The following is a 26,829-nucleotide window of genomic DNA, read 5'->3' as shown; positions in this document are numbered from 1 at the left end:
GTCACCTCCGGGGCAGGTGGGAATTGAACTCATGCGGAAGCGGCTTTAGATTCTCAGTGCTGTGCTTTAACCCGCTGCGCCACCAAGGGAGGGCCTGACCTTTACTTTTTTACACAGTGTTTTTACCTCTCCTTTTTAGTTTCCTAAATTGGGGACCTTTCTTTCCTAAAAAGAGTGTGTGTCTGCAAATGCATCCATTTGGTGGTGGGTAGATCCAACTGTTGTGGAAGAGGCTTTAGCTTCTGAGTGCTGCGTTTTAAATCCGTGCCACTAGGGAGGGTCAAGGGTAGGCACCTAGATTTTTAAAGGAGCGGAGCAAGTTGGAAGCCACTGGCATTCCCAGATCAGTTCCTGCCTGTGCAGCTTCCCTTATGGGAACTCCCCAATCGCTGGTTCTCCCTCGGTTATTTTCCTTCTAGTGAGTCCAGGGCGTTCTCATGTTACTTGTAGCATGAATGTCTATAGTCCGTTTTTATATAATCCCGTGCGAGTTTGGATGTAATCCACTCGGCATCTTTATGCTGCCGCTATCTTGCCGGTTCCCGAGCTGGTCGAGCTGATCAGCGGCTTTGCGCGGTGCCCAGGTACTCCAGATCGGGTGTGCAGTTTCAGCGGTTTTTCCCTCACCCAGGTATTGAGGATCAGATTTGCAGTCTTTCCGCAGCCTGGGCTCCACTCATGGACCTGAGCCGTCCAGCTTTACCTCCAGGGTTTAGCGTGGGGCAAAGCGGCTCCTGCAGCCCGCGGAACTTCCAGGGGCCCGGGTTTTCCCGGGAGTTCCCAAAAGGGAACTACCCAGTCGCCGATTCCCTCTCAGTTATCTACCTTCTAGTGAGTCCAGGGTGTTTTCGTTTGGTTTGAAACTTGCAGTAAGTGAGTCTATAGTCCGTTTTCAGTCCTCAATTCCTATGCAGGCCTGGACACAGTGATCTCGGAGTCTTTACCCTGCCGCCATCTTCCAGAAGTCTGAATGAAATAAATCTTAAAAGTATATAGCTCTATGACATTTTTATATGTAATCCTCAGCAAACATATCACTAAACATATCAAACACATCACTATATGAAATAGTTTTATCAAGCCAGAATGAAGTGATTTATGACTTATTGAATATAATATGACCTATTAGGGTATTCTGAATTTAATTATATCTTTATAATAACTTTTAGGGTTTTTTTTTTCATTTTGGTAACATACTTTTGTTATAACTCAATGACCCCTTTTAGTATTCGTAGAAAGACAGGACTAATGGTAAGGAACTCCCATATCTTTTTGTATTTATTTATGGTTTTTTTTTTTTTATTTACTCTGTGCAAGTCTTTTAGCTCTCCTTGATTTTCATAAGAAGAGGTTAAAGTAGTCATGGTTGATAGTTTGGGTAGAGCTTGATTATTTATTTCCCCACCGTTTTATCATCCTACTCTTGAGTTCTGGCCTTTAATGTTTCTGCTAAGAAATATGTTGATAAGCTCATGGGGATCACCTTATAAATGAGGAACTTATTTTTTTGCTACTGCTTTTAAAATTCTCTTGTTTTTTAATAATGTCTTAAAGAAGGGGTTGGGAACCTATGACCTTCGTTAACGTGGATGTCCAGATCTCCTCCCAAATTTTGGGATGTTCTCGGCCATTATTTTGTAGATAAGTTCTCCATATTTTTAAATGAATTCTGTGTCTCTTCTCCTCTAAGACTCTATGGTCTGTTACTTTTAATTGTGTTCCATTGTTTGTGTAAGCTTTCATCAGTCTTATTTTTTTTTGTCTTTTTTGCTCCTCTAGATAATTGCACATATCATGTCTCCAAGTTTACAGATCTGTTGCAAACATATTTGCAAAAAGCTAAAAAGTGCTGTATGATTTCAACTCTTAAATTTGTTGAAGTTTATATTATTATTTAACATATGTACTTAAAAATAATTATATTCTGCTGTTGTTGGGTGGAGCCTTTCATAAATGTAGTTTAAAACATGTTGGATGATAGTGCTGAATTTTCTGTGTCCTCATTAAAATTCTGTCTAGTTGTTTTATCACTAGTTGAGAGAAAGATGTTTCTATGCAGCTATATTTGTGGATTTACAAAAAGCTAAGAAGTGCCATTAGTGTTTGTTTCAAACATTTTGCAACTTTATCATTTACTGCACATACTTTCAAAATCACTGTTATCTTGTTGGACTGAATTTTTATCAGTCCAGATGCAACGTACCTTTGCATCTGAAAATTTTCTTTCCTCTGAAGTCTCTCTGGCATTAACATAACCACACCTGTATTTGTTAATTAATTTTTATATTATTTATTGTTATCAATATTTCACTTTCAATCTACATTTCAGCTCCGTATCTTGTAGAGAGAATATAGTTGAGTCATTCTTAATCCACACAATCAATTTTTCTTTTTTATTTCTGTATTTAGACTACTTATATTTAAAGTGACTTTTATGTTAGGGCTAATGTTGACCATGTTATTTATTTGTTTGCTCTCCATGTTTATAATTTCTCTTATTTTCCTGATATATATATATATATAATATATATATATATTTGCAACTGCACGGTTATTTACAGTGTTTTTGAATGTATTGCTTTGTATAGCTTTTTTTAGTAATTGCTCTAGATGTTACATTTTATATTCATAAGCTATGGCAGTCTGATAGTATTATTTGTCCCAATCAAATGTAGAGCTATTACATCCCTTCATATCTCTTATATCATCTATATCAAAGAGGTATCATCTCTTTTTTTTTTTTAACCTCATTCTTCATTTTCTACATTTTTTCATTTTGGCTGTCAGTTTCCACTACCAATTCACCCTTTTGTCATCACCATAATCCTGCCTGCTCTTCCCATCCCTGTTTTGAACCTATTCCCCTCTCCACCTCATAGAATGTCTCTGGTTGATAGTTGCTTGTTAATTTTAGCTTTTACTTTATTATACTTTCTCTTTTTTTTCCTGATTTCCTTATACTACTGCTATGAGTGAAACCATCTGGTATTTTTCTTTTTCTTTCACTAAGAATAATCCTTTCCAGCTCCATCCATGTTGCAAAGGGCATGGATTTATGTGTTTTGGTTGCTGAGTAATATTCCATCATTTATATGTACCACATCTTCTTGATCCAATCATCTATTTTTGGATTTTTGTGTTGATTCCACATCTTCTCTATTATAAATAGTGCTGCAATAAACATAGGGGTGCAGGTGTTCTTTTGAATTAATTTTTTTTTTGTCCTTTGGGTACATACCTAGTAGTGGAATTGCTGGATCATATGAAAGCTCCATTTTTAACAGTTTGAGAAACCTCCAACCACAATGGCCAAACCAGATTGCATTCCCACCAGACATATAGGAGAATTCCTTTTTCTTCATATCCTATTCAACATATGTTGTTAATTTTTCTTTTTTAGATTTTTATTTATTTATGCATACAGATTGGGGTACAGGCCAGAGGTGCAAGGGCAGTGAGAGGATTCACCAGAGAAAAGAGTTGGGAGCAGAACAGGCAGATTGACAAAGCACACTGCTGAGGGGAGCAGTGGGCGTGTCAGGAGAGATCTGCTGTGCCATGTGGATCACTTCCTGGGCGGGGATCAAACTCACACTGAAGCTGCTGTGTCTAACGTGAAGTGCTGCATCCTGCCCCATGCACCACCAGGGTGGGCAGTTGTTAGTTTTTTAATATGTGCCATTCTCACTGATGTGAGATGGTATCTCGTTGTGGTTTTGATTTGTATTTCCCTTATTACAAGTGAGATTGAATGTTTTTTCATATGACTGTTGTCTGTCTGCATTTCGGTTGGAGAAGTATCTTTTTAGTTCTTCTGCCCATTTTGTGATGGGGTTATTCACTTTAATTTTGTTGAGTTTCATCAGCTCTTTGTAGATCTTTGTGATCTGTCCTTTATCGTTAGTATTGTGTGCAAAAATTTTCTCCTAATCAGTGAGGTGTTTCTTTGTTTTGGTTAATGTCTCTTTTGTTGTACAGAAGCTCCTTAATTTGTTGTAGTTCCAACTGTTTATCCTTTCCTTCATTATCTTTGCTTTGGGAGATATATCTTTAAAGATGTTACTGAGGTGAGTCATGTAACCAGTTGTGTCATCTTAAATAATACTAAACACACTTAGAACCATATCAGAGAATGCTTCAGAAATCAAGTACACTTTAGAAAACCAAACAGTAGAAATTCTATTATATTTACCAGTTTTCTTGCTTTTTTTTTCTTCCTAATGTTCTAAATTTCTTCTCTTATCATTGCCTTTTATTTAAATAAGTTTCTTTAACCATTCTTTCTTTCAAGGTAGAAGTTTTGGTGCAACATTTTAAACTCCCACCAATAGAACACACGGGTTCTTTCAAGTTTCTCCACATCTTCAACAATACTTCTTATTTTTGTTGGTTTTTACAATAGTCATAAAAATGAAATCACACATTATTGTGGCTTTGGTTTCTTTAATGATTATTGCTGTAAAGCTTTTTTTTTTTTCATATGCTGTTGGCCATTTTATATCATCTTTGGAGAAAAATATATTAAAATACTTTATCTGTTTTAAATTGCATTTTTTTTGGTAGGAGTGTTTTTGAAATTTTTTTTAAGATTTATTTATTTATGCATACAGAACTGGGGTACAAGCAGTGAGAGGATTCACTAGAGACAGAATGGGGAGCAGAACAGGCAGACTGACGAAGTACACTGCTGAGGGGAGAAGCAGTCAGGTCAGGAGAGGTCTGCGGCACCATGTGGTCACATCTGGGCAGGAGATTGAACTCTCACTGAAGCAGCTGCGGCTAGCTTCATAGTGCTGTGTCCCAAACCACAGCTCCAACAGGGAGGACCTTTTTTTATTTTTTTTAATGTTTTCTGGATATAATCCACTTATTAGATATACTATTCATGAAAAACTTCTTCCCTTCTATAGTGTGCCTTTTCATCCTTTTGTGTCCTTTGATACATAATTTTTAAATTATTGTGTCCCACAAAAGGGACTTACATTAAAGATTAGTGTACCTAAAATAATTTTTCCTTCTCCATTTTTTTCTTCCAAACTTATTTTAAATTTGTGTTGCTTAATTAATCTCTACAAGTCAAATTACTAAAAAAACAAACAAACAAAAACTTCATCTCATTCACTTCTGTACAAGGTTCACTTCTTACAAGACATTATATTTTCTGTCTCTGTTGTAGTATTGTAGGGAAGTACATTTTTCCATCAATTTTGCATATCTCTGCCTATTTTTATATTAATGTAAGGTATTTCTTAACTTACCTTATATACATACAGTAGTTACTAAGCAAAGAATAATAACTTTAAATTTGGACCATTTCTCTGACATCTTTATATCTGGAAAGGCAGGGAAATCCTAGCCTTTAACTTGTACTTATCACTAGGAGTCAATATTCATAGAATTGTTTCATGGAATTGGACTTACACAGTTTATTTGTCATAATTCCCCAGGCTTATCTCCTCTGTTAATGTGATATCTTCCATGCTGTAGCTATTATTAATGGGTCACAATTTTTGAGCCAATATTGAATCAGACTTAATCCTGATTATTATTTGGAATTTTTTAACCATTGCTTTATTTCTAGAAACTAAATTTCCATTAATTTCCCATGTTAGTTTGCTAGTTTTAAAACCAAATGTTAATGGCATTTGTTATTGTCCAGGAATCAGCTTTTATCAATTATGTGTGAAAGCTTACTTTGATATAATAGTAGCCTCCAAGTTGACTACCCTACCAACTATCCCAGAAGTCATGACAAGGAATGGTTCACGGACCAAAGTAAGATGCGTATGGCCCATAATTTATTAACTATATTAAAATACACAGCAAAAATTAGAGAGAAAGAAGTGGGTAACATATGTTGGATAAGGTATAAAAGAGTTAGAAGGATCTCATTATCTGAGTTATGCAAGCAAATACCCTTTCTCTCCCTCTGTTCTATCAAGATTATCCATTTTTCATATAATTTTGAGAACCAGAATGGAGATCTGTGGGAGATCAGCACAGTGGATACCCTGGGTCAGTGACATATACCTCCTCTAATCAAAGAGATTCAGAGGAGCACATATGCCTGACCACAACTACAACTCATTTATTAGCCTGATACAATACCAGAATTTGATTTGTTTTCCTTTCGTAGAAGATACAATGTAACAGATTGATGTCACGAGTAGGTGACCCAATGAAGGCCTCAAAAATATCAAGTACTTCAAAGTATATCTCATAAATATTAAATATCTATTTGGCCCTTCAGTTGCTTCCTGACTATATTTAAACCTTATATGCTCTATGTATATCTACATGTCATTACATATTTCATGAATGCCTTATCTTTATATTTAGTTTCATATAAACTCCTTTGCTTATCTTATATTCTATAGTATGTTTACTACAGAACTAGTTTTTTTACGATTTATTTATTTATGCTTATAGAACTGTGATACAAGCCAGAGGTGTGGTGGGTGAGAAGGTTCACCAGAGACAGAGTGGGGAGCAGAACAAGCAGATTAACTGAAATACACTGCTGAGGGGAGCAGTGGGCGACTCAGGAGAGGTCTGACACGCCATGTGGGTCATCTCCCTGGCAGGGAATTGAAGTGGCTTTGAGAGCTTCATAATGCAGTGCTTTAACCTGTTGTGCAACCAGAGAGAGCCCTTTCTTTCTTTCTTTTTTTTTTTAAAGATTTATTTATTTATGCATACAGAACTGGGGGATAAGCCAGAGGTGCAGGGGCAGTAAGAGGCTTCACTAGAGACAGAGTGGGGAGCAGAACAGGCAGATTGATGAAGTACACTGCTGAGTGAAGCAGGAGAGGTCTGCCTCACTATATGGGTCACCTCCGGGGCTGGGGATGGAACTCGCACTGAAGCGGTGTGGCTAGAACACACCTCTCCTGAGCTGCCCACTGCTCCCACTGTATAAATATTGTAAAATATTTGATTCCTCCCTTCAGGTGTACTCCCCATAATTCTCCCACTATCACAGCACCCGTGAAACATTACCATACCCTTTGAGCTCTTCCCTGCCCCCTCTTTTGATACCTCTCACTTCCTCTCCCGTGATTTATGCTCAGGTTTGTGTGCAAGTTTTGTCTTTTTCCTGGCCCTTTGTTTTGTTTCCCTATATTGCACCTATTATTGAAACCACATGGTATTTTTCTTTTTCCTTCAGACTTATTTCACATAGCAGAGTCACTTCCAGCTCCATCCATGTTGCTGAAAATGACACGAGTTTATCTTTTTTGACGACTGAGTAGTATTCCATTGTGTGTATACATTTCTCTATCTCTCTATACATATAGTAATCACATTTTCTTGATCCATTCAGAATGAAGCATTTCTATTTATACTTATGGAAAGCTGTGACAACAGTTAGTGAATAAAGCAAGGTAAAGGGAATATGTAAAGTACATTGCTATTGATGTGGGTGAGAAGTGCTATGTATTCATATTTAGTAGTATTTCTCTTGAAAGATATAAAAGAAACTAGTAATGGTCATTTCCTCTCAGAAGGATATTTAGATGGTATTATATGTTATTTTGAACATTTTAAATTGTGTAAGACATGTATAAACTATTAAGTAAAAAATGATTCTTTTAAAGTTTCATTTATAGCATTACTAAGTCATTTTTCTTCTTTTATGCACAGGAACAGAAATGACATCACAATTGAACCTACCAGAAAATTCAGATAACTGGACAAAAGAAGATGTAAGTCGGTGGTTAGAATTTCATAAAATTGACCAAAGGCACAGAGAAATCTTGACTGCACAAGATGTGAATGGAAAAATCTTAAAGTTGTTAACTAAAAATGACCTTGTGGAAATGGGCATAACACATGGACCAGCTATCCAAATAGAACATCTAGTCAAAGAATTGCAAAAAACAACCTCTGAAGAAGTTATAAACAAAAAGAAAAAAAGCAGCAAAAATTTTACTCAAACACAAACTGTGGAACAAGAAGAAAATGGAGAAACTTCAAAGCAAAAAGTAAAGAATAAAGAGAAATCAACTGTGACTACTATCTCTACAATTACTAATGGTTCAAAATCACAAAAAAGTGAAGATGAAATAGATGACACAAAGGAAACACAGGCAGCCACAGAATTGACATGTCCATCATACCCTTTTGATGAATTCAATGATCCATATCGTTACAAATTGAATTTTAGTCTACAGCCTGAAACAGGACCACTCAATCTCATTGATCCAATACATGAATTTAAAGCCTTCACAAATACAGAGACAGCCACGGAAGAGGATGTTAAAATGAAATTTAGCAATGAGGTTTTCCGATTTGCTTCAGCATGTATGAATTCACGGACCAATGGCACCATTCATTTTGGAGTCAAAGACAAACCCCATGGAAAAATTGTTGGCGTGAAAGTCACTAATGTGTCCAAGGATGCCTTCATTGACCACTTCAATCTGATGATCCACAAATATTTTGATGATCATCAAGTCCAGAAAGCAAAGAAATGCATTAGAGAACCAAGATTTGTAGAGGTTTTACTGCCAAACAGTATTCCATCTGACAGGTTCGTTATTGAAGTGGATGTCATTCCAAAATACTCTGAATGTGAATATGATTATTTCCAGATTAAAATGCAAAATTACAACAACAAAACATGGGAACAAAGTCCAAAGCCCTCAGTCTATGTCCGAGATGGTGCCAGCTCTAAAGACTTCATGAGAAATAATGCAGATTTCAGAGCATTTAAATTAGATATAAAAGCACTGGCAGATTCTAGAAAAGAGGCAGAAGAAAAATGCAGAGTAAAAGCAAATCAAAAAGAGAGTGAGGGACCAAAGCTTGTTAAATTATTGACAGGAAATCAAGATTTGCTAGACAATTCATACTATGACTGGTATATTCTTGTCACAAATAAATGCCATCCAAATCAAGTAAAACACCTAGATTTTCTAAAGGAAATGAAATGGTTTGCTGTGTTGGAATTTGATCCTGAATCTGTGAGCAAGGGTGTCGTCAAAGCTTTCAAAGAAAGCCGAGTAGCAAACCTTCACTTCCCAAGTCAATATGTGGAAGGAAAAACCCCAACAAATGAGAAGATATCTAGTCTGAATCTTTATCAACAACCTGCTTGGATTTTCTGCAATGGCAGGTTAGACCTTGACAGTGATAAATATAAGCCCTTAGATCCAAGTTCCTGGCAAAGAGAAAAAGCTTCTGAAGTCAGAAAATTGATTTCTTTTCTTACACATGAAGATATAATGCCAAGAGGAAAATTTTTGGTGGTATTTCTGTTACTCTCCTCTGTGGATGACCCAAGAGATCCCCTCATTGAGACCTTCTGTGCTTTCTACCAAGATCTCAACGGAATGGAAAATATATTGTGTATTTGTGTACATGCTCACATTTGTCAGAGTTGGAAAGATTTACTTCAAGCACGATTAGTGAAGCAGCAAGATGAATTATCAAGCCAATGTATTTCTGCTTTAAGCCTTGAAGAGATGAATGGCACTATTCTTAAATTAAAATCAGTGACTCAATCTTCAAAGAGATTTTTGCCATCAATTGGTTCATCTACTGTCCTGCTGAAAAAGGAAGAAGATATTATGACTGCTCTGGAAATTCTCTGTGAAAACGAATGTGAAGGTACCCTCTTAGAGAAGGACAAAGAAAAATTCCTTGAATTCAAGACATCAAAAGAAGAAGACTTCTATCGAGGTGGTAAAGTGTCCTGGTGGAACTTCTACTTTTCTTCTGAAAACTATTCATCACCCTTTGTCAAAAGAGATAAATATGAAAGACTTGAGGCAATGATTCAAAATGGGGCAGATTCTTCAAAACCTACATGTGTCAGGATTATTCACCTGTATCATCACCCAGGCTGTGGTGGGACCACACTGGCTATGCATATTCTCTGGGAATTAAGGAAAAAATTCAGATGTGCTGTGCTGAAAAATAAGACAGTGGATTTTTCAGAAATTGGAGAACAAGTGACTAATTTAATCACCTATGGGACAACAAACCATCAGGAATATTTACCTGTTCTGCTCCTTGTTGACGATTTTGAAGAACAAGATAATGTCTATCTTCTACAGGCATCTATTCAAACGGCTGTAGCTAATAAGTACATCCGATATGAGAAGCCTCTAGTAATCATCCTAAATTGCATGAGATCACAGAATCCTGAAAGATGTGCAAAGATATCTAACACTATTGCCCTAATACAACAACTATCCCCCAAAGAACAGAGAGCTTTTGAGCTTAAATTGAAAGAAATTGAAGTACAACATAAAAACTTCAAAGATTTTTATTCTTTCATGATCATGAAAACCAATTTTAATAAAAAGTATATAGAAAATGTGGTCAGGAATATCCTGAAAGGGCAAAATAGTTCCACCAAGGAAGCAAAGCTCTTTTCTTTCCTGGCTCTTCTTAATTCTTATGTGCCTGATACCACTATTTCATTATCACAGTGTGAAACTTTCTTAGGAATCACAAACAAGAGGGCTTTCTGGGGAACAGAAAAATTTGAAGACAAGATGGGCACCTATTCAACGATTCTGATAAGAACAGAGGTGGTGGAATGTGGGCATTATTGTGGAGTACGCATCATTCACCCTTTGATTGCTCTCCGCTCACTGGAAGAATTGAGGACCAGCTATAATTTGAATAAAAGTCAAATTATGCTGGACATGCTAACAGAAAATTTGTTCTATGACACTGGCATAGGAAAAAGCAAATTTTTCCAAGACATGCAAACATTACTGCTCACGAGACAGCGTAACGAACATGAAGGGGAAACGGAAACTTGGTTTTCCCCATTCATTGAAGCATTACATAAAGATGAAGGGAATGGTGCAGTTCAAGACGTATTGCTTGAAGGTATCCATAGATTCAACCCAAATGCTTTCATTTGCCAAGCTTTGGCAAGACATTTCTACTTTAAAGAGAAAGATTTTCGCAGTGCTTTAAATTGGGCAAATGAAGCCAAAAAGATAGAACCTCAAAATTCTTACATTTCAGATACACTGGGACAAGTCTACAAAAGTAAAATTAGATGGTGGATAGAGGATAATGGAAAGAACAGAAGCATTTCAGTTGATGATCTCACTGAGCTTTTGGATTTAGCAGTTCATGCTTCAAATGCATTCAAAGAATCTCAACAGCAAAGTGAAGACAGAGAAAATGAAGCCAACGAAAGATTTCATCAGAAGTCAAGAAGGCGGTATGATACTTACAATATAGCTGGTTATCAAGGGGAGATAGAAGTTGGGCTCTACACAATCCAGGTTCTCCAGCTTGTTCCTTTTTTTGACAATAAAAACGAACTATCCAAAAAAGATATGATCAGTTTTATATCAGGAAGTGGTGATATTCCTGGGGATGCAAACAATGAATATAAATTAGCCCTCAAGAACTTTATTCCTTATCTAACTAATTTGCGACTTTCTTTGAAAAAATCTTTTGATTTTTTTGATGATTATTTTGTCCTTCTAAAACCCAGGAACAACATCAAGCAAAATGAACAAGACAAAACTCGGAGGAAGGTGGCTGGATATTTTAAGAAGTATGCAGATATATTTGGTCCCATCGAGGAATCAAATAGAGACTTGGGATCAAAGCTCAGTTTACCACTTCAAGTGGAACTATATCGGAGAAGCCTAGAACTTTTAAAGGCAGATAAGTTTTCTGGGCTCTTGGAATATCTTATCAAAAGTCAAGAAGATGCTGTGAGCACCATGGAAAACATAGTGAACAAATATACTTTTCTCTTTGAGCAATGCACTGTCAGAATCCAGTCAAAGGAAAAACAAAACTTCATCTTGGCCAACATCGTTCTATACTGCATTAAGCCTGCCTCCAAATCAGTGAAGCCAACTAAGATACTAAAAGAACAGCTTAGAGAAGTTTTGCAGCCAATAGGAACGAATCATCGATTTTCAGAGCCTTATTTCCTAGCTTCCCTCTTATTCTGGCCAGAAAATCAAAAACTAGATCAAGATTCTAAACAAATAGAAAAATATGCTCGGTCATTGGAAACTTCTTTCCGGGGACAATATAGACACATGTATCGTACAAAACAACCAATTGCATATTTTTTTCTTGGAAAAGGTAATGGTATGAACAGACTTGTTCACAAAGGAAAAATTGATCAATGCTTTGGAAAGACACCTGATATTTACTCCTTGTGGCAGAGTGGAGAGGTGTGGAAGGAGAAAAAGGTCCAAGAACTTTTGCTCCGTTTAAAGGGACGAGCTGAAAATAACTGTTTGTACATAGAATATGGGATCAATGAAAAAATCACTATATCCATCACTCCTGCTTTCTTGGGCCAACTGAGAAGTGGTAGAAGCATAGAAAAGGTGTCTTTTTACCTTGGATTTTCCATCGGAGGCCCACTTGCTTATGACATTGAGATTATTTGAGTTTGATCTTATCTTCCCAGGAATGTGATCCCAGCAAACAATACCTACTTATTTCTTAGACACATGACTTTAATGTTAAACTGAAAAATTGAAAGATAGAGTCTTTGGTTTTTCACCCCTGTACATATATATAAATATTTTATCATAGGATGAGTCCTAAAAAAAAAAAAAAAAGCCGGTGAAGAAGAAAGGAATGAGAGTAAAAGTATCAAATATTTTCCTTGATTTGGATAACACCATCAAGAATAATATAAGAGGGAGATATGTATGGAATTAATGGAATTAATGTATAGTTTATGTGGTGGTAAGAGGAAAGTTGGTAGGCACTATCGTTGCAACAAGTTTGGACTGGGTAAGCATTTGATTCTTGATACTTACAAATGTAGGAATTGATTGTATTCTTCTGTTCCTTGCAGTGTGTTTTTGAAATTGTGTTGTAAAACAAAAACATGAATGCAACTTGTTTTCGTCTTCATGACCCATTCAGTTTTTTTCACTGGAGGGGTTTGTTCCTTGCTACTGCAAGAAATTTCAGCTCTATGATTTATCAACTTGCTCTTGATTTAAAAAAAAAAAAACTGGTCAAACACAGTATTATAATGAGAATATCTAGTTACATTTTCCTCAGTGACCAATTCCTATTCTGTCCCAGGTTTCAATCTATAAAGAATCATCTCAGTTGGGGTCTCTTACCCTCCTAGGTGATTCTTCTGACTCAAACGAGCTTAGATAGGTGGTCCCCCCATGATCTATCTTAGGTACACGAAAAACACTCATGGATGTTTTCTCTACCGTTGGTAGGGAGAATAGTTCACACTCAATTCTTGGGGAACAGCATATCCCCTCAAAACAGGAGAATGTAGGTCAAGCCTCCCAAGTGAACTTCCAGAAGCTCCCTTCTCTCTAGGCTTTCCATGAGACTTCTGTGCCAAAAGAACCTCTTCATAATCCCTCTCTTCTTCAGTAACAGCAGTGGGGAACCTACAGCCTCAGAACAAATCCATTCTGACCTTTTAATAAGCTTTTATTGGAACACAACCATGCTCATTTGCTTAAGAATCAACTTTGGCTACCTTTGCTATCTAACCAGAGTTGAGTAGTTGCAATAGAGACCTTGTAACTCACAAACTTGAATATATTTTCTAGCTGACTCATTACAGAAAGTTTGTCAACCTTTACCTGGTCAACCTCTGTTATGTCTTTAATCAGTTGTCTAATTGATTTTTGGAGATTTACGTTGAAGACATGCATTTTAGTTTGTTACCTCATTTTGGCATCTGATTTCTATCATTTTAGGATCAAAAATTAAAATCTAAAACCTTTCACATGAAATCTGTATTTCACATTAAAATAAACTAAGGAGCAGCAGAGTTAAGAGTGTGCATTTTCCTTCTGAAGAAAAATAGTCATTCCTTCTGTGACAAGGTTGTCCCCAGAAGGAGAGGTGCCAGGTTCCCTGTTCCCCACCCTACCCCAACCCCCCTCCAGAAGGAGGGTGGAACTAAGGAGAGAAGAGAAGAATCTGGAGAGGAGATTGAAGAGGATGGAAGCAGGATGGGGAGCCAGAAGGAGACCTGAGGAAGCAGAGAGACAGGTAAAGAAGCGGCTCTTGCTTCTTGGCCCTGGACTGGTTGAAACAGGTGTGGGGAGAGACCTGTGGGGAGGTTAACAATGGCAACTTTTATCTTGATTTTGATTTTGTTCTTTTCCTTCAAGATTTGTCTGTCATTTCTGACCCTTTTCTATGGGTCCCACCAGAAGGTGTTTTAGACTTGTGGTGGGATTTCAGGCCTTGCTTTGGGCCAATCCCTTTGGGTCGACTTTTACCCTTGAGGGATGGGTAACTTTGGGTGTTTGATTTAGAAACTATATTCTTTGCCCTTTCTGTATTGCACACTAACTGTATTAAAGTTCCTTTCCACTAAAGGTCTTAAATGTTTTTGTCTTGATGCAGTGCATGGCAGAACCTATTCAGAACAAACAGGTTTGGGGTTCAGTGGTGCCCCTGTCTCCCTGCCCAGCTCTACCCTCCTTCTGGGTAGGCAGTGAACCTGTAACCTCTCCTTTTCCTGGGGACCACCCTGTTACACTTCCTTTTAATCTCTGACTTGGTTTCCCATTGTCCCACTCCCAACTAGAAGTCAGAGGGCAAGGGAATCCAATAATATAATCCATATGTGTCAACAGGTTACAGAAAAGAGGGGAACATATCTAGAGGAATAAACAAAATATCCAACACTATATCCATAAACTCTTTAGTTATCATAACCATCTCCAAGATTAATTTATGTTTGGAATTTAAATACAGATACATGACATTGAAAAGCACCTTAGGGCCTTCCTGGTGGTGCAAGGGGTTAAAGAGCAGCACTATGAAGCAATCCATAGCCACTGTCACATGAGTTCGATCCTTAGATAAGGGTATGACCCACAGCAGACCTCTCCTGACCCGCCGGCTGCTCCCCTCAGCAGTGTACTTTGTCAGTCTGCCCGTTCTGCACCCCACTCTGTCTCACTGCTCCTGCACCTCTGGCCTGTACCCGAGAGTTCTGTATGAATAAATAAATAAATCTTTTTAAAAAATGGAATGTAAGGCAACAGACAATACAATAGAGAAACTATGTAATTAAGAATCAAACTTTTCACTATGAGGATTCAATTGCAACAAATTTGTGTGCATTTAACAACATAGATACCATCCTGGTATATATTTTATATCATCTGTATCAGAATATCACACATTGAATAAATTCCCCAGCCCCAAATTTTTAGGCTATAGAAAATTTGAACAACCAAATTAGTATTTAGAATTCTGTGTATGACATCGAATCTCGCAAAAACAAAAAATAAAGCAGAAACAGAAAGCATATGTGTACCTGTGCAATTAGGCAACAACCAAATGCTAGCACAGACCAGCTTTCGAAACAAGTCTCTTGAAATTCCAAATCATCATCACACAGGTCACATTCCATTACCACACGAAAAGTTAATTAGGGATATAACAACAAAGGGCCTTCCTGGTGACATAGGGGTTATAGCACTCAAGCTATTCCAGCTACTATACCTTGGATTTGATCCTGGGCCAGGGAACTGACCCACATGGCTCAGCAGAACTCTCCTGGATCTCCCGCCATTTCCCTCAGCAGTGTATTTCAGTAGATCTGCTTTCTCTGCTCCCCACTCTGTCTCTGTTGAGTCTGGCCTACACCCCAGTTCTTGTATGCCTAAGTACATGTATTTTTTAAAAAGACACTACCAATAAAATAATCATTTTAAATGCCAATGTGAAACGCCCGGCTAGCTAAGTCGGTACAGTATGAAACTCTTAAAATGCCAATGTGAGTTTTAAAACCTTTAAAAAAATAACTCTGAAAATAAGAAATGACCCTCCGTTCCTGTCCAACCAATTTATAGGAGTGTGGGCGCCACCTCAAACAGTGGCAGTAATACACATATTCCACTAGATGGCAGTATTACTTTATAGTTTTTCTCATTTGTCAGCATGGTGGCGTCAAATTACACCAACGACTACCCAATCCAAGAATTAGATTTCAAATCCAGTTCTAGGACCTTTAAGGTTTGACGTAAATATCTAATAATGAGGAAGTAATTATATTATAGCGAATAATTTTAATGTGCTGTGCAAATTTAATTTTTTTCACACAATAGTTTACAAAATCTCCTGTATATTTTTCATTAATTCTTTTTCAGTTTGTGCGATTTTATAGAATTTTTAAGAGACAAAGACAAGACAGAAAGCATTTCCTGTTACACTGGGAAGGGGGGAAAGTCCTCTAAATTGTCTTCAATTCACATACATACATAAAGCGAGTTTCCCTTTAAAATATGGCCCTGTGACAAAAAGAATACTCATATTAAAAAGAGATTTGAGAAACCATCTATTTTAACTGCTTGCATCTTAAAAATTTACAAATGGAGAACTTTTCTATTTTTAAAGACAGCAGGGAAGGAAATCATCAGTCAGGAAGTTCTTCTTCCCGTCTAATCTAAATCCCTCCTGACGAATTTTAATCTCATTTCCTCTAGTTTGAATCTTCCCAGTGTGGCTAAAGGAATAAAATTTCTACCATCCCCATGTAGAGAATAACCCTTCACGTCCTGGAATCTGTAGATCAGGCTCACCTGAACTACAAGGTGAATCTCAATGAGGAAGGCAGCAATGAGAAGTAGTCAGGTAAATTATTAGTAGCCCAAAACATTATGGTAAAGAAACTCTCAAACAAATGTCTCTATAATATAAGAAGATTTTACCTGGAGAACATATGAGCTCTTATCTCCAGTCTACTCCACTAGCATTCTGGATCTTTCATGGGTTAGATAAATATAATCGTGATCATATTGTGAACAAGATGCTTTAATCAATTTTCTAATCCTTCAACATGCCTGTAAGGCAGGAGGGACTATTAAATCTTGTCATCATTGTTACGATTCTGTCTTCTAAATGAGGAAACTGAGCTCTGACATTTGTCTTGCCCAAGGGCACACAGCTAGTAGGAACTGGAGGTGGGCTTTCAGTTATGTCAATCCCCAGACTGTGCTGTATTTACACCAGGGTCCTCCTCCCCCTTTGCACGTTCCAGAAGTGCCACTTTTCTATACCAGAAGAACTGAATAGCACCATTTTTCCTAGCCAAGAAAAGTTGAAGAGCACATTCCCTTGTATAGGAAAAGCAAGCTTAGCATCAGCTTTTGTTTTGCAGTCAGCTGATCAATAGAGTGGCGCCCCCTAATCTCCTTCGCTGAAACTGCTTTTTACAGGTGTGTACTTGTCATGTCATTCTTGGGGTTACTGTATGTCACTGTTATTTTAGGCTTGATGTATTGTTTAGTATGATTTGGAATGATGGGGGTAGTATCTGGGAATGGTAAAAACTTTCCCATACACGTTCAGAATTAAGTCTTCTCTTTAAGCCATTTTTACCTTACAAAAGTTTTCACAGAAAGGCACTAATGGTGGGTGGGGTGGGGGTTTGGGTGCGCACGAGAGGAAGGAACCTGTACATCTCTTATCTTCAAATTCTGTGAGCTTAAAAGCAATGGACTCTAAGAAAGGAAACCTGAAAATAGGAGAGGATGTTCTTTATCCAAGTCCTGCTTCTCCCCTAATAGGGAACAGTTGAGTAATTGACAATTAACATTGCTGAGTTGATGATGATCAGCTGTTCTGTGTCTACACTCGGGACAGAAGTACTCAGGTGAAGGAAAGTAATACCTACCAGTAAAGATTACCATGTGGAAAAGGTTACCAAGGGGCCCTCCCTCCTGGTACAATAGGTTAAAGCACAGCACTACGAAATAGGAGTTCAGTCACTGGCCAGCGCGGTGACCCACATGGCACAGCAGACCTCTCCTGTCTTGCTCCTTCCCTCAGCAGTGTCTTTCATCAGTTTGCCTATCCTGCTCCCCACTCTGTCTCTGGTGAGTCCTCTCACTGCCCCTGCATATCTGGCCTGTCCCCCAGTTCTGTATGCATAAATAAATAGGCTGCCAAGGAAAACTGTACAATTTACTCTATCTACTCTGCTGTCTTCAAAAATAAGAAATATCCCCAGTAGTCAGGAGTGGTCAACTCTGGCCCTACCAGAAGTTAAGGCGTGGACTAGATGGGTATTTCTCTGAGTCCTGAGCCATCCTGAGCACTGAAGATTAGTAACTGCCTCATTACAGAAGCCTGTCCTCTCCCTCTCTCTTTCCCTCCTTCATTCTTCTTTCCTCACTATCTGCTTTCTTCTTTCTCATTCCTTTCTTTTTGATTTTCATTTTAAAATTACAAAGCAACCACATAATTGTTGACAAGAAAAATCTAATAATATAGACATATCTACAGTAAAAAAAAAAATTCAAGTTGTCACTTCCCACCTCAGTACCCCGCTGTCCAGGTGGTAACTGCTGATAAGTTTGGTTCATATTCTCAGGGCATTTTCGTGCACTTACAAAGAAAAAAAGGAAGGAGATAGGAGGGAGTTGTTTCTACAAAATTGGGATAATATTGTACACATTGCTCTATATCCTGCTTCTTTCACACAAACCTATCTCATAGATCTCTATGAGATAGATCTTTTAGCACCTAGACAGTATTTGTTTACATTGGTATGTTATAATGTAATGAAGATTTCCCTATCAATAGATATTTACACTTGCTCCAATTTCTCCCTATTCAAGGCCATGCTACTGAGAAATCATTGCCCTTGTCTACTCCTGCAGTTTACTGGGATGGGAGCCTCCCTGGGGAGCTGCTGGGACTAGTGTTACTGGAGTTTTGATAGGCCCTATCAATTTGTTCTTCAATGATCTCTGGGGATTTATACATTACCAGTTAGTAACTTTTTTTTTCTTCCACAAAATAGACAAAGACTTTCCAGAATACCACATAGTTGGAATCATATAATATGTAGCCATTTTCAGACTAACTGCTTTCTTTTAGTAATACACATTTTAGGTGTTCTTCTATGGCTTTTTCATGGCTGATGGCCTATTTCTTTGTAGTGACAAATAATATTCTTTTGTATAGATGTACCATAATTTGTCTGTTTATCTACGAAAAGGCACCTTGTTTGCTTACAAGTTTGGGCAATTATGAATAAAACATTTGTGAGGAACGTAAGTTCCCAGATTCTTTGGGTAAATACCAAGGAGTGTGGTTGCTGGATTGCATGGTAAGAATATGTGTAGTTTTGTAAGAAATCACCCAACTGCCTTTCAAAGTAGTTATACCATTTTGGATTTCCATTGCAATAAATGAAAGTCCCTGTTATTCCATAGTTTCATCAGCATTTGATGTCAGTGTTTGGATTTGGGATATTCCAGAACATATATATCTTCTTTGGTGAAGTGTCTGTAATGGTCTTTGACCCATTTTTGCAAATATTTTTTGCTTAATCTGTGGCTAGGCATTACTTTTCTTGCTAGGCATTACTTTTCTTTTTAATATATATTTATTTATGCATTCAGAACCAGGGCACAGGCCAGAGGTGCAAAGACAATGAGAGGATTCACCAGAGACAGAGTAGGGATCATAAAGAACAGGCAGACTGACTGAAATACACTGCTGAAGGGAGCAATAGGTGAGACAGGAGAGGTCTGCTGCACCATGTGGTTCACCTCCCTGGTCAGGGATTGAGCTTGTGCTGAAGCAACTACAGACAGCTTCATAGTGCTGTGCTTTAACCCATTGTGCCACCAGGGAGGGCCTGACATTACTTTTCAAAGAATAGAAATTTTTAGTTTTGATGAAATGAGGTTTATTTATTATTTCTTTCATGGATTATGGTTTCGGTGATGACCTAAATAAAAAGTCATCACTGTAGCCCTCCCTGGTGGCGAAGCGGGTTAAAGCACTGCACTGAGAAGCTAAAGCCACTTGAGTTGATTCCCGCCTGCCCCAGAGGTGACCACATGTGGTGGCAGACCTCTCCTGACTCGCCTGCTGCGCCCCTCAGTAGTGTACTTCGTCGATCTGCCTGTTCTGCTCCCCACTCTGTCTTTGGTGAAGCCTCTCACCACCCTAAGCCTCTGGCCTGTACCCCAGTTCTGTATGAACAAATAAATAAATCTTTAAAAAAAAAAAAAGTCATCACCGTACTCAGGATCACTCAAGTTTTCCACATTTTGAGTTAATCTTTGTCAGGGTGTAAGATCTATGTCTAGATTTATTCATTTCACCTGTCTTTGCATGTATATGTTCTCTTGCTTTAGCACCATTTGTTGAAAAGACTGTTTTTCCCCATTGTGTGCTGTTGCTATTTTGTCAAAGGTCAATTGACTCAATGTGGGTCTACTTCTAGGCTCTTTATAATGGTCCACTGATAATGTGTATTTGTTCTTGATTATGATAACGTTATATCTCGCATGTCTCAAAGTCAGTGTATTAGCCCCCAATTTTGTTCTTCAATATTGTATTCACTATCCTTAGTCTATTGACTCTCCATAGTCTTTCAAATCCATTTGCTCATATCCTCAAAATAACTCTTTGGAATTCTGATTGCATTGAGAAGGACTGCTATCTTAACAGATTTGTTGGCTTTGTAAACATTTTTGAGGTTAAACTCTTGTAAATTTCACGTCTCATATATACAATGTGAGTGTAATAGAGACTGTTTATATCACTTTAGAAAACGATCTTATACTGACTTATAGCAAAACCCAACCATGCATAGTCTTATATACCTCTTTTTGTGGACCTATTTTTTGGTTCCTGTAAGTACTTCCAAATAGAATTACTGAGTGGTAGGTTATTGTATATTTAAGTTTTTAAGAAATTACCATGTAAATGGGACTAGTTTATGTTCCCATCAATATTCTATCAAGTTTCATGCCCAGATTTGGTATGAAATAATGCCATGGTTTCAATTTGCAGTTCTCTCACAAGTAACATTTTGTTCTTTCTGTCAGCTTTAGTTTGCCTTTGAGCTCATTGGAATCATTCTGCACATCTGTAGTTGTGGGGGAGCAAAGGACTAAGATGGTATATCAGATTTGGGAACTACTACTCCCTCTATGATACCACTTTTGGAATTTTCATCCCTCAATTCCCAGTCACTAAGATAGCCCCAAGTGGCATATTCCAATCCTCAAGGCAGTAACTGTGACTTTCACTTAGTTCTAGTTGTCCTATACCAAGTGGACTGTAGAGTACCCTCAGAAAATATTATAAACACATTGGTCTTATCCAATGTGATTCCTAGTTTAAAATTGAAATTTCCTCCAGTTTCTGTATGCTATCACCTCTCTCCAGTACATTTAAATAGCGGTCTTTTAAATATTTTATTCAGAGTTTATCATTGCTACCTATGAGTAGGATAATCTGGTATAACCTACTAAGCATGACTCGATCCAGAACATGTAAAGATAAATTTTCCATTTTCTGCAAAGAAGCTACCTTCTTTGCTTGCACGAAACACTTGAAATTTGGAAATAAATCTTTCCCTTTTGAATCACCGATTTCCACATCTAGGTTAGTATTTTACTAAAAATTAAGTGTTCCAAAGAGAGAAGCCAATACGTGCTTCCCTTGAGATAGTCTCAATCAAAATACTATGTCAGCTTTTGTTTAATTTAGTATGTGCAATAGAAGGAAACTTAAGATTCAGTCTTCTAAACTCTTCAACCTGAAAGATGCTAGTTTACTCTCTCTGTGGCCACCCAGTTTTACAAGCAAGCCCTTAAAAACACCCCCATGACTGACCATTTATGCAAATAAGGGAACCTCTGTTCTCATTCGTTTCATTGGGTCTACTGTACAAGTGAAGGAAAGGAGAGTCAGGTCAAGGAATTTAGTGAGTTGGGAAATGTGGGATGTTTATTTTGTAGGATGTGGTTTAAAGATTCCTATCCGAAATGGCCCATACCATAAGAGTTCCGGGTGGGTGCCATGCCACACAGCAAACAATTGTAGTCTGCCCCGGGAGTGAGCCAGAGAGCTAACAAATTCAGTGTGCATTGAAATGCTTCATCAACACGCCTTCTGCAGGGCCTGCCCTCTCTGCTGGGTCACTGACCTTTATAAGTGCACAGTCATGGCCACCGCCTGACAGGCATGAAAAGAAGACAGACAATGGATGAGAAGGAGACACGCACAGAGGGGGAAAATGCACTCATTCAAGGGATTTACTGGTCAGGGATGTCATGTCCTACGTCCAGTGCCAGAAAGCAGTAATGGTGTTTAAACCATGCATATCGGGCTGAATAAATATAAAGAATGATTATTATCAACATAAAAATATCCCTGAGAACCATACTCAGTTTTGTGACAGCAGAGAACAATGTAGAAAGTTGCTCTGTTCTATATAAAAATGTTCACTCCGTTCTAAATGCTAGATCATTAAAGTTGATTAGAGCGCTATACAGCCTGATTCCAAAGGCCTGCCAGACACCAATGACAGCATTATACAGTAGCTTGCAAGTAGGAAAAAATTGAATTGGTCATAAAATATCCCCGTGACCTTTGGCCAACTGCTGCAAACTATCATCCTGCATCTGGATTATCAAGCAGGTGTTCTCATCCACAGTGATCCCATTTCCCTGATATTTTTGGACAACTGTGTTTTTTACTGTCCCTTTGTATTCTCAGACAATTTGGACATCTCTTGCTCTTAAAGTTTAAAAATTCATGTTAAACAGTGGGGAGAGAGAAATGCACTGGACTATGGTGATGGCACATGGGTGATTGGTGATGAGAAACCCAAGGGGATTGCAACTGAGATGGAAAAATGCACAAAAATATGTAAAAATAAACTATTATAAAAAAGATTCATATTAACACAATGGTTCTCAAATGAGCTCCTAAAACCCAATAAATATTCCCCAATTCATTAAGATGCCCTAGTATTATTTCACACATTGGAATATGTAAAATAGGCTTCTTCTTGCTTTTATTTTTTTTTAAAGGGGTGCTTTGATGGGTTTGAAAATCTATTACTAAGGACATATATATAATATATAAAATATAAATATAATATATATACACATATATATTTCCTGTTGATGCTTGACCAAATAGTATATTGATAGAAAAGCAATGTACTACAGATAAAGTGGAAAACTACACATATTCTGAGAAACCTAAGCAGAAATAGGAAACTAGGAACAACAAAGATAGTCCCACATGGTGGTGTTATCCTGCTAGTTCTGTCCACATTTCATGGTTGTGAAGTCTTACCACTCTCATTTGATTACCTCAGAGCATCAAAAATGATATCTTGCCCCTAAGTCCCTAACAACCCATCTTGCTTTTTGGAGACCCTCTCTCATTTTAGCATTGTTCAGAGAAAATAATCTAAATTTAACTGAGTCCAAGCAAAATTACATGTATACATCTGTAGATAGAATAAGCACATGATGCATTTCAAAGCCAAATACAAGTGATTTTTATTTTGATCATTGAGAAGTAATCTTTCTCACCACTCCCTTCCATAAATTCAATCTGCAAGTGGGTTCCTGAGTCTGCAGCCCTGTATCTAATGTGCACAGGAGCTGTCACTAAAGAATCCACTCCCATATGTGGTAGTAATTATTTTATTCCCCTTTTGCAAAAGCAAAGAAATTTTATCCTAGAGAGGAAGACACTGAAGTTCATTTTGAGGCATAAGTAATTATCCATCACTGGTAGAGACTGAATTCTAATGCAAGAGAACAGAAATGTCTGATTAGGTGTTAAGGTGAAAGATTTGTTCATCTTCCAGAAGAAGAGAATACTTCCTTGTAAATCCCTCGCCTGTATGATTGGAATAACTATCAGGGGTGCTTCCTGAGAAACACTGGAAGAGCTTTCAAAATCTATGAAATATTTACTCCCAAAATACAATTCTGGATTACCTTCTAGAAGCTATTATTCTGTTGTATAAATACATATGCATGTAACCTAAAATCTCACATATGCTGAAACACTTTGCACAGTTATGTTTTTATAAGGTACATATTTTAATTTGTTTTTGGTTTCTCTATTGCTTTAATTTTTTTTTTTTCCCTTGCTGGGGGAAAGGAGGAGTCACATTTAAATGTACTAGAGACAACTGTTAGAATTTTGAAGGAAGTGAGTGTACTCACCCCACCCAATTCATCAGGAAAAACTTCCTGTGTGAGGTGGGATTTGAGTCATATTAATTTGTCCCAGACCACACCAAAATTAAGCTGTTCACGTCTGAAACATTCCATGAATTCAGTTGCGAGGAAGAATTTGTTCAGCCATGTTATGGATTCATATTTCTCTCCTCTCCCAAGAAGGTCTGGGTGTCCTTATAAGGGAGACCGCCTCTGTTTCCCACAGTGTGGAGAGCTAAATAAATACTCTCTCACAGTCAATGCAGAGGTAACTTTTTTTTTAATGGATTAAAAAAAAAAAAGCAGTTCTGAGAGTCCATCACTGTTTCAGCATCCCCATTCAGAGAGGGGGCTTTTGTCTCTCTCTCAGTGGGAGCTGCCATTTTAATGGGGCCTCCAGCCGGGCCTAGTTTGATGATGTGAAGTAGGCCTGGAAGACTCAAGGAATTTTTTTTTTAATTTAGATTTTGGTTAATTTAACCACACTGGCTTTCAAATGAACAGAAATTTAAAAGAGAATCCACAGTAAAATGTTCCTCAGAAGCTGCAACCAGATCATTTCAGCAGTTTCTTATTCCTAAAGCTCTCTCATGTGCAAACCAATCCCTTGAACTTCTAATAGGCATTAGCCGGGAACCCCGCCCCCATCTATTTGCAAAGATGAAAATCTGGATAATTCATTCTTTAAAATATGCCTACGGACACACACACACAACCAGACGCAAACTCCTAAGTGCTAGATGAAAGCATCTTCCCCAAATTTTTGATTTGTGAACCAAGGCAGCACTGGAATAGCTTTGTGGTAATTCTGGGGTTTCCCTTTGGCCTGAGTCAGGAAGATAAAGGTACTTGGAGTCCTCCCCCCACCTCCTAGTCTCCGGAGTGCCAAAGCTAGTCTCCTAGCCATTGCCCCCCCAGGGGGATTCCAACCTCCTGCAGTATACTTTCTGGATAGAACTGCTGTTCTCCTTAACCAGGCCAGAGCAGGCCGAGCCAACATGGCCCGTGGAAGTTTTACTAAGCCCTGGCTCTGGATTTGCCCTACCCACTTCACTCACCCTCCCCGCTCCTCCCGACCCTATGGCCACACACTGGCTATGCCTGGCAGCTGCGTGTCCAGATGCCAACCGCTGGAATGTGTTTTATGTTCCCAAGTCTCTGCCCAGCGGGCCTCAGGGGAAGGCGCTTCCCTGGCCTTCCCAGTTTAGGTGCTGGGCTCCCGCAGCAGGGGGATTGGTGTGCGATCAGTTTACAGATGAGCTGGTCACCCTTCCAGGAACTGCTCGCCTCCTCTCATTTCGCACAGGACACACACACTGTGTTCCTTTGTAGTACCACAGGACTGTCTCTTCGACCTAAATTTGTTTAGTAAATGGTCTGCTATGCTGTTACTGTCCCAGGAACCAGTGTTCCTCTGTGTAGGTGTATGAGTGTGTAAGAGAGAGAGTTTTTTATATATATACATTGCATATAAACATGAATATATGTATGCATATTATATGTGCATGTATAAGTGAAATAATATGTAATCAATTCACATAGGGATAATTTACTCCAGTAATTGGGATCTTATTAAATATATTCTTCTGTAACCTCCTTTTGATCCAGAAATACATATCATAGACCGCATTTCATGCCACTGTAGCCATTCTTTTTAGTGACTCTATAATATTTCAGAATAACAATGTATGGTGGTTTATTTAGTTGTTTGTATAGCTACGGTCATTCATGTTATTCGAAAATTGTCAGCAATACAAATTTATGCTGCATAAACCCCTTGCATATGTGTTATAAATTTTAAACATATTGTGTCTAGATGCACTTGCTTCAGTAGAAACAGAAACTATCAACTGAACAGGGTCAGCAAGAAGTAAAATATAGGTGTTGCATAAAGCTGCAAGTTTCAAAGCAATTGAGTTGCAATGGCTTTTGGAAACAGAAAGTAGGCTTATTACAAGTTTCATTTGGGTGTCTTGGTGGTGGGCTTGGTGTGGTACATACATCTGAAAAGGTGTGAATATATACCTCTAAATCCTATAGTGTTGTAAACCAATGTTACCTCAATTGAAAAAAAAAAAAAACAAATACAAATTGTTGCATTTGGGTAATATATTATTTTTCACAGTCATGGGATTCTTTATTTTCCTAACTTTTTTTTTCAGATAATACACCTATAGATGAATAAAGTTTTTTTGTTTGTTTTGTTTTTTAAAGACTAATTTATTTTTGCACAGAACTGGAGGCCAGAGGTGTGGGGGTGGTGAGAGGCTTCACCAGAGACTGAGTGGGGAGCAGAATAGCCAGATCAACAAATTACACTGCTGAAGGGAGCAGTGGGCTAGACAGGAGCTAGAATCAAACTGGCACTGAAGTGGCCACAGCTTGGCTTAGGTTCACAGTACAGTGCTCCAACCCTCTATGCCACTAAAGAGGGCCCCCTTTCAATGATCTTGAAAGATCATTGGCTTGTAAATTGTATCAAGTAAATTTTGAAGTAATGCAAGATTACTCTCACAAGTAAAATGGAATGCTCTATATTCTTATTGCAGGATATTGTCTAGTGAAGTCCTTCCCATTGAATGACTAACTGGATGAGAAAATCACATTTTCCTTTGATCCTTAAAAATGAATTGTTTTATTCATTGATTCTTGAGAGTAAGGGAATAAATACATTTCATCATGAATATTGTCATCTAATGGCTCATAGTTGATATTCCATTTCTTTTCGTTTCACTTTTTATCACAATTTGGATATATAACTCATATGCCATAAAAATTTCTCACTTAAAATACAATCCCGGTTTTGTATATTAAATGATCTTTATTAAGGTAACCTTGGTAGACAGCATTGTCTATGTTTTAGCAGTATAGTTTCACA

The 26,829-nt window shown here is 37.9% G+C and overlaps 1 protein-coding gene across 3 annotated transcripts in view; it reads left to right on the top strand.

Annotated features, from left to right (window-relative positions):
* The window catches only part of SAMD9 (sterile alpha motif domain containing 9), a 22,131-nt gene extending 8,209 nt beyond the window's left edge, over positions 1–13,922 (top strand). For all 3 annotated transcript variants that reach the window (XM_004676683.2, XM_012721030.1, XM_012721029.1), the window contains one exon: positions 7,645–13,922. In XM_004676683.2, coding sequence (XP_004676740.2) covers positions 7,645–12,392 — 4,748 coding nt within the window. In that variant the 3' untranslated portion in view covers positions 12,393–13,922. The remainder of the gene's footprint in view (positions 1–7,644) is intronic.
* Positions 13,923–26,829: the final 12,907 nt, after the last annotated feature.

This window comes from Condylura cristata, unplaced genomic scaffold (genome assembly GCF_000260355.1).
Source record: "Condylura cristata isolate star-nosed mole 26May11 unplaced genomic scaffold, ConCri1.0 scaffold00005, whole genome shotgun sequence".
Taxonomy (NCBI): domain Eukaryota; kingdom Metazoa; phylum Chordata; class Mammalia; order Eulipotyphla; family Talpidae; genus Condylura; species Condylura cristata.
The sequence above is the reverse complement of the archived record's forward strand: the minus strand, read 5'-3'. Positions and strand labels throughout refer to the sequence as shown.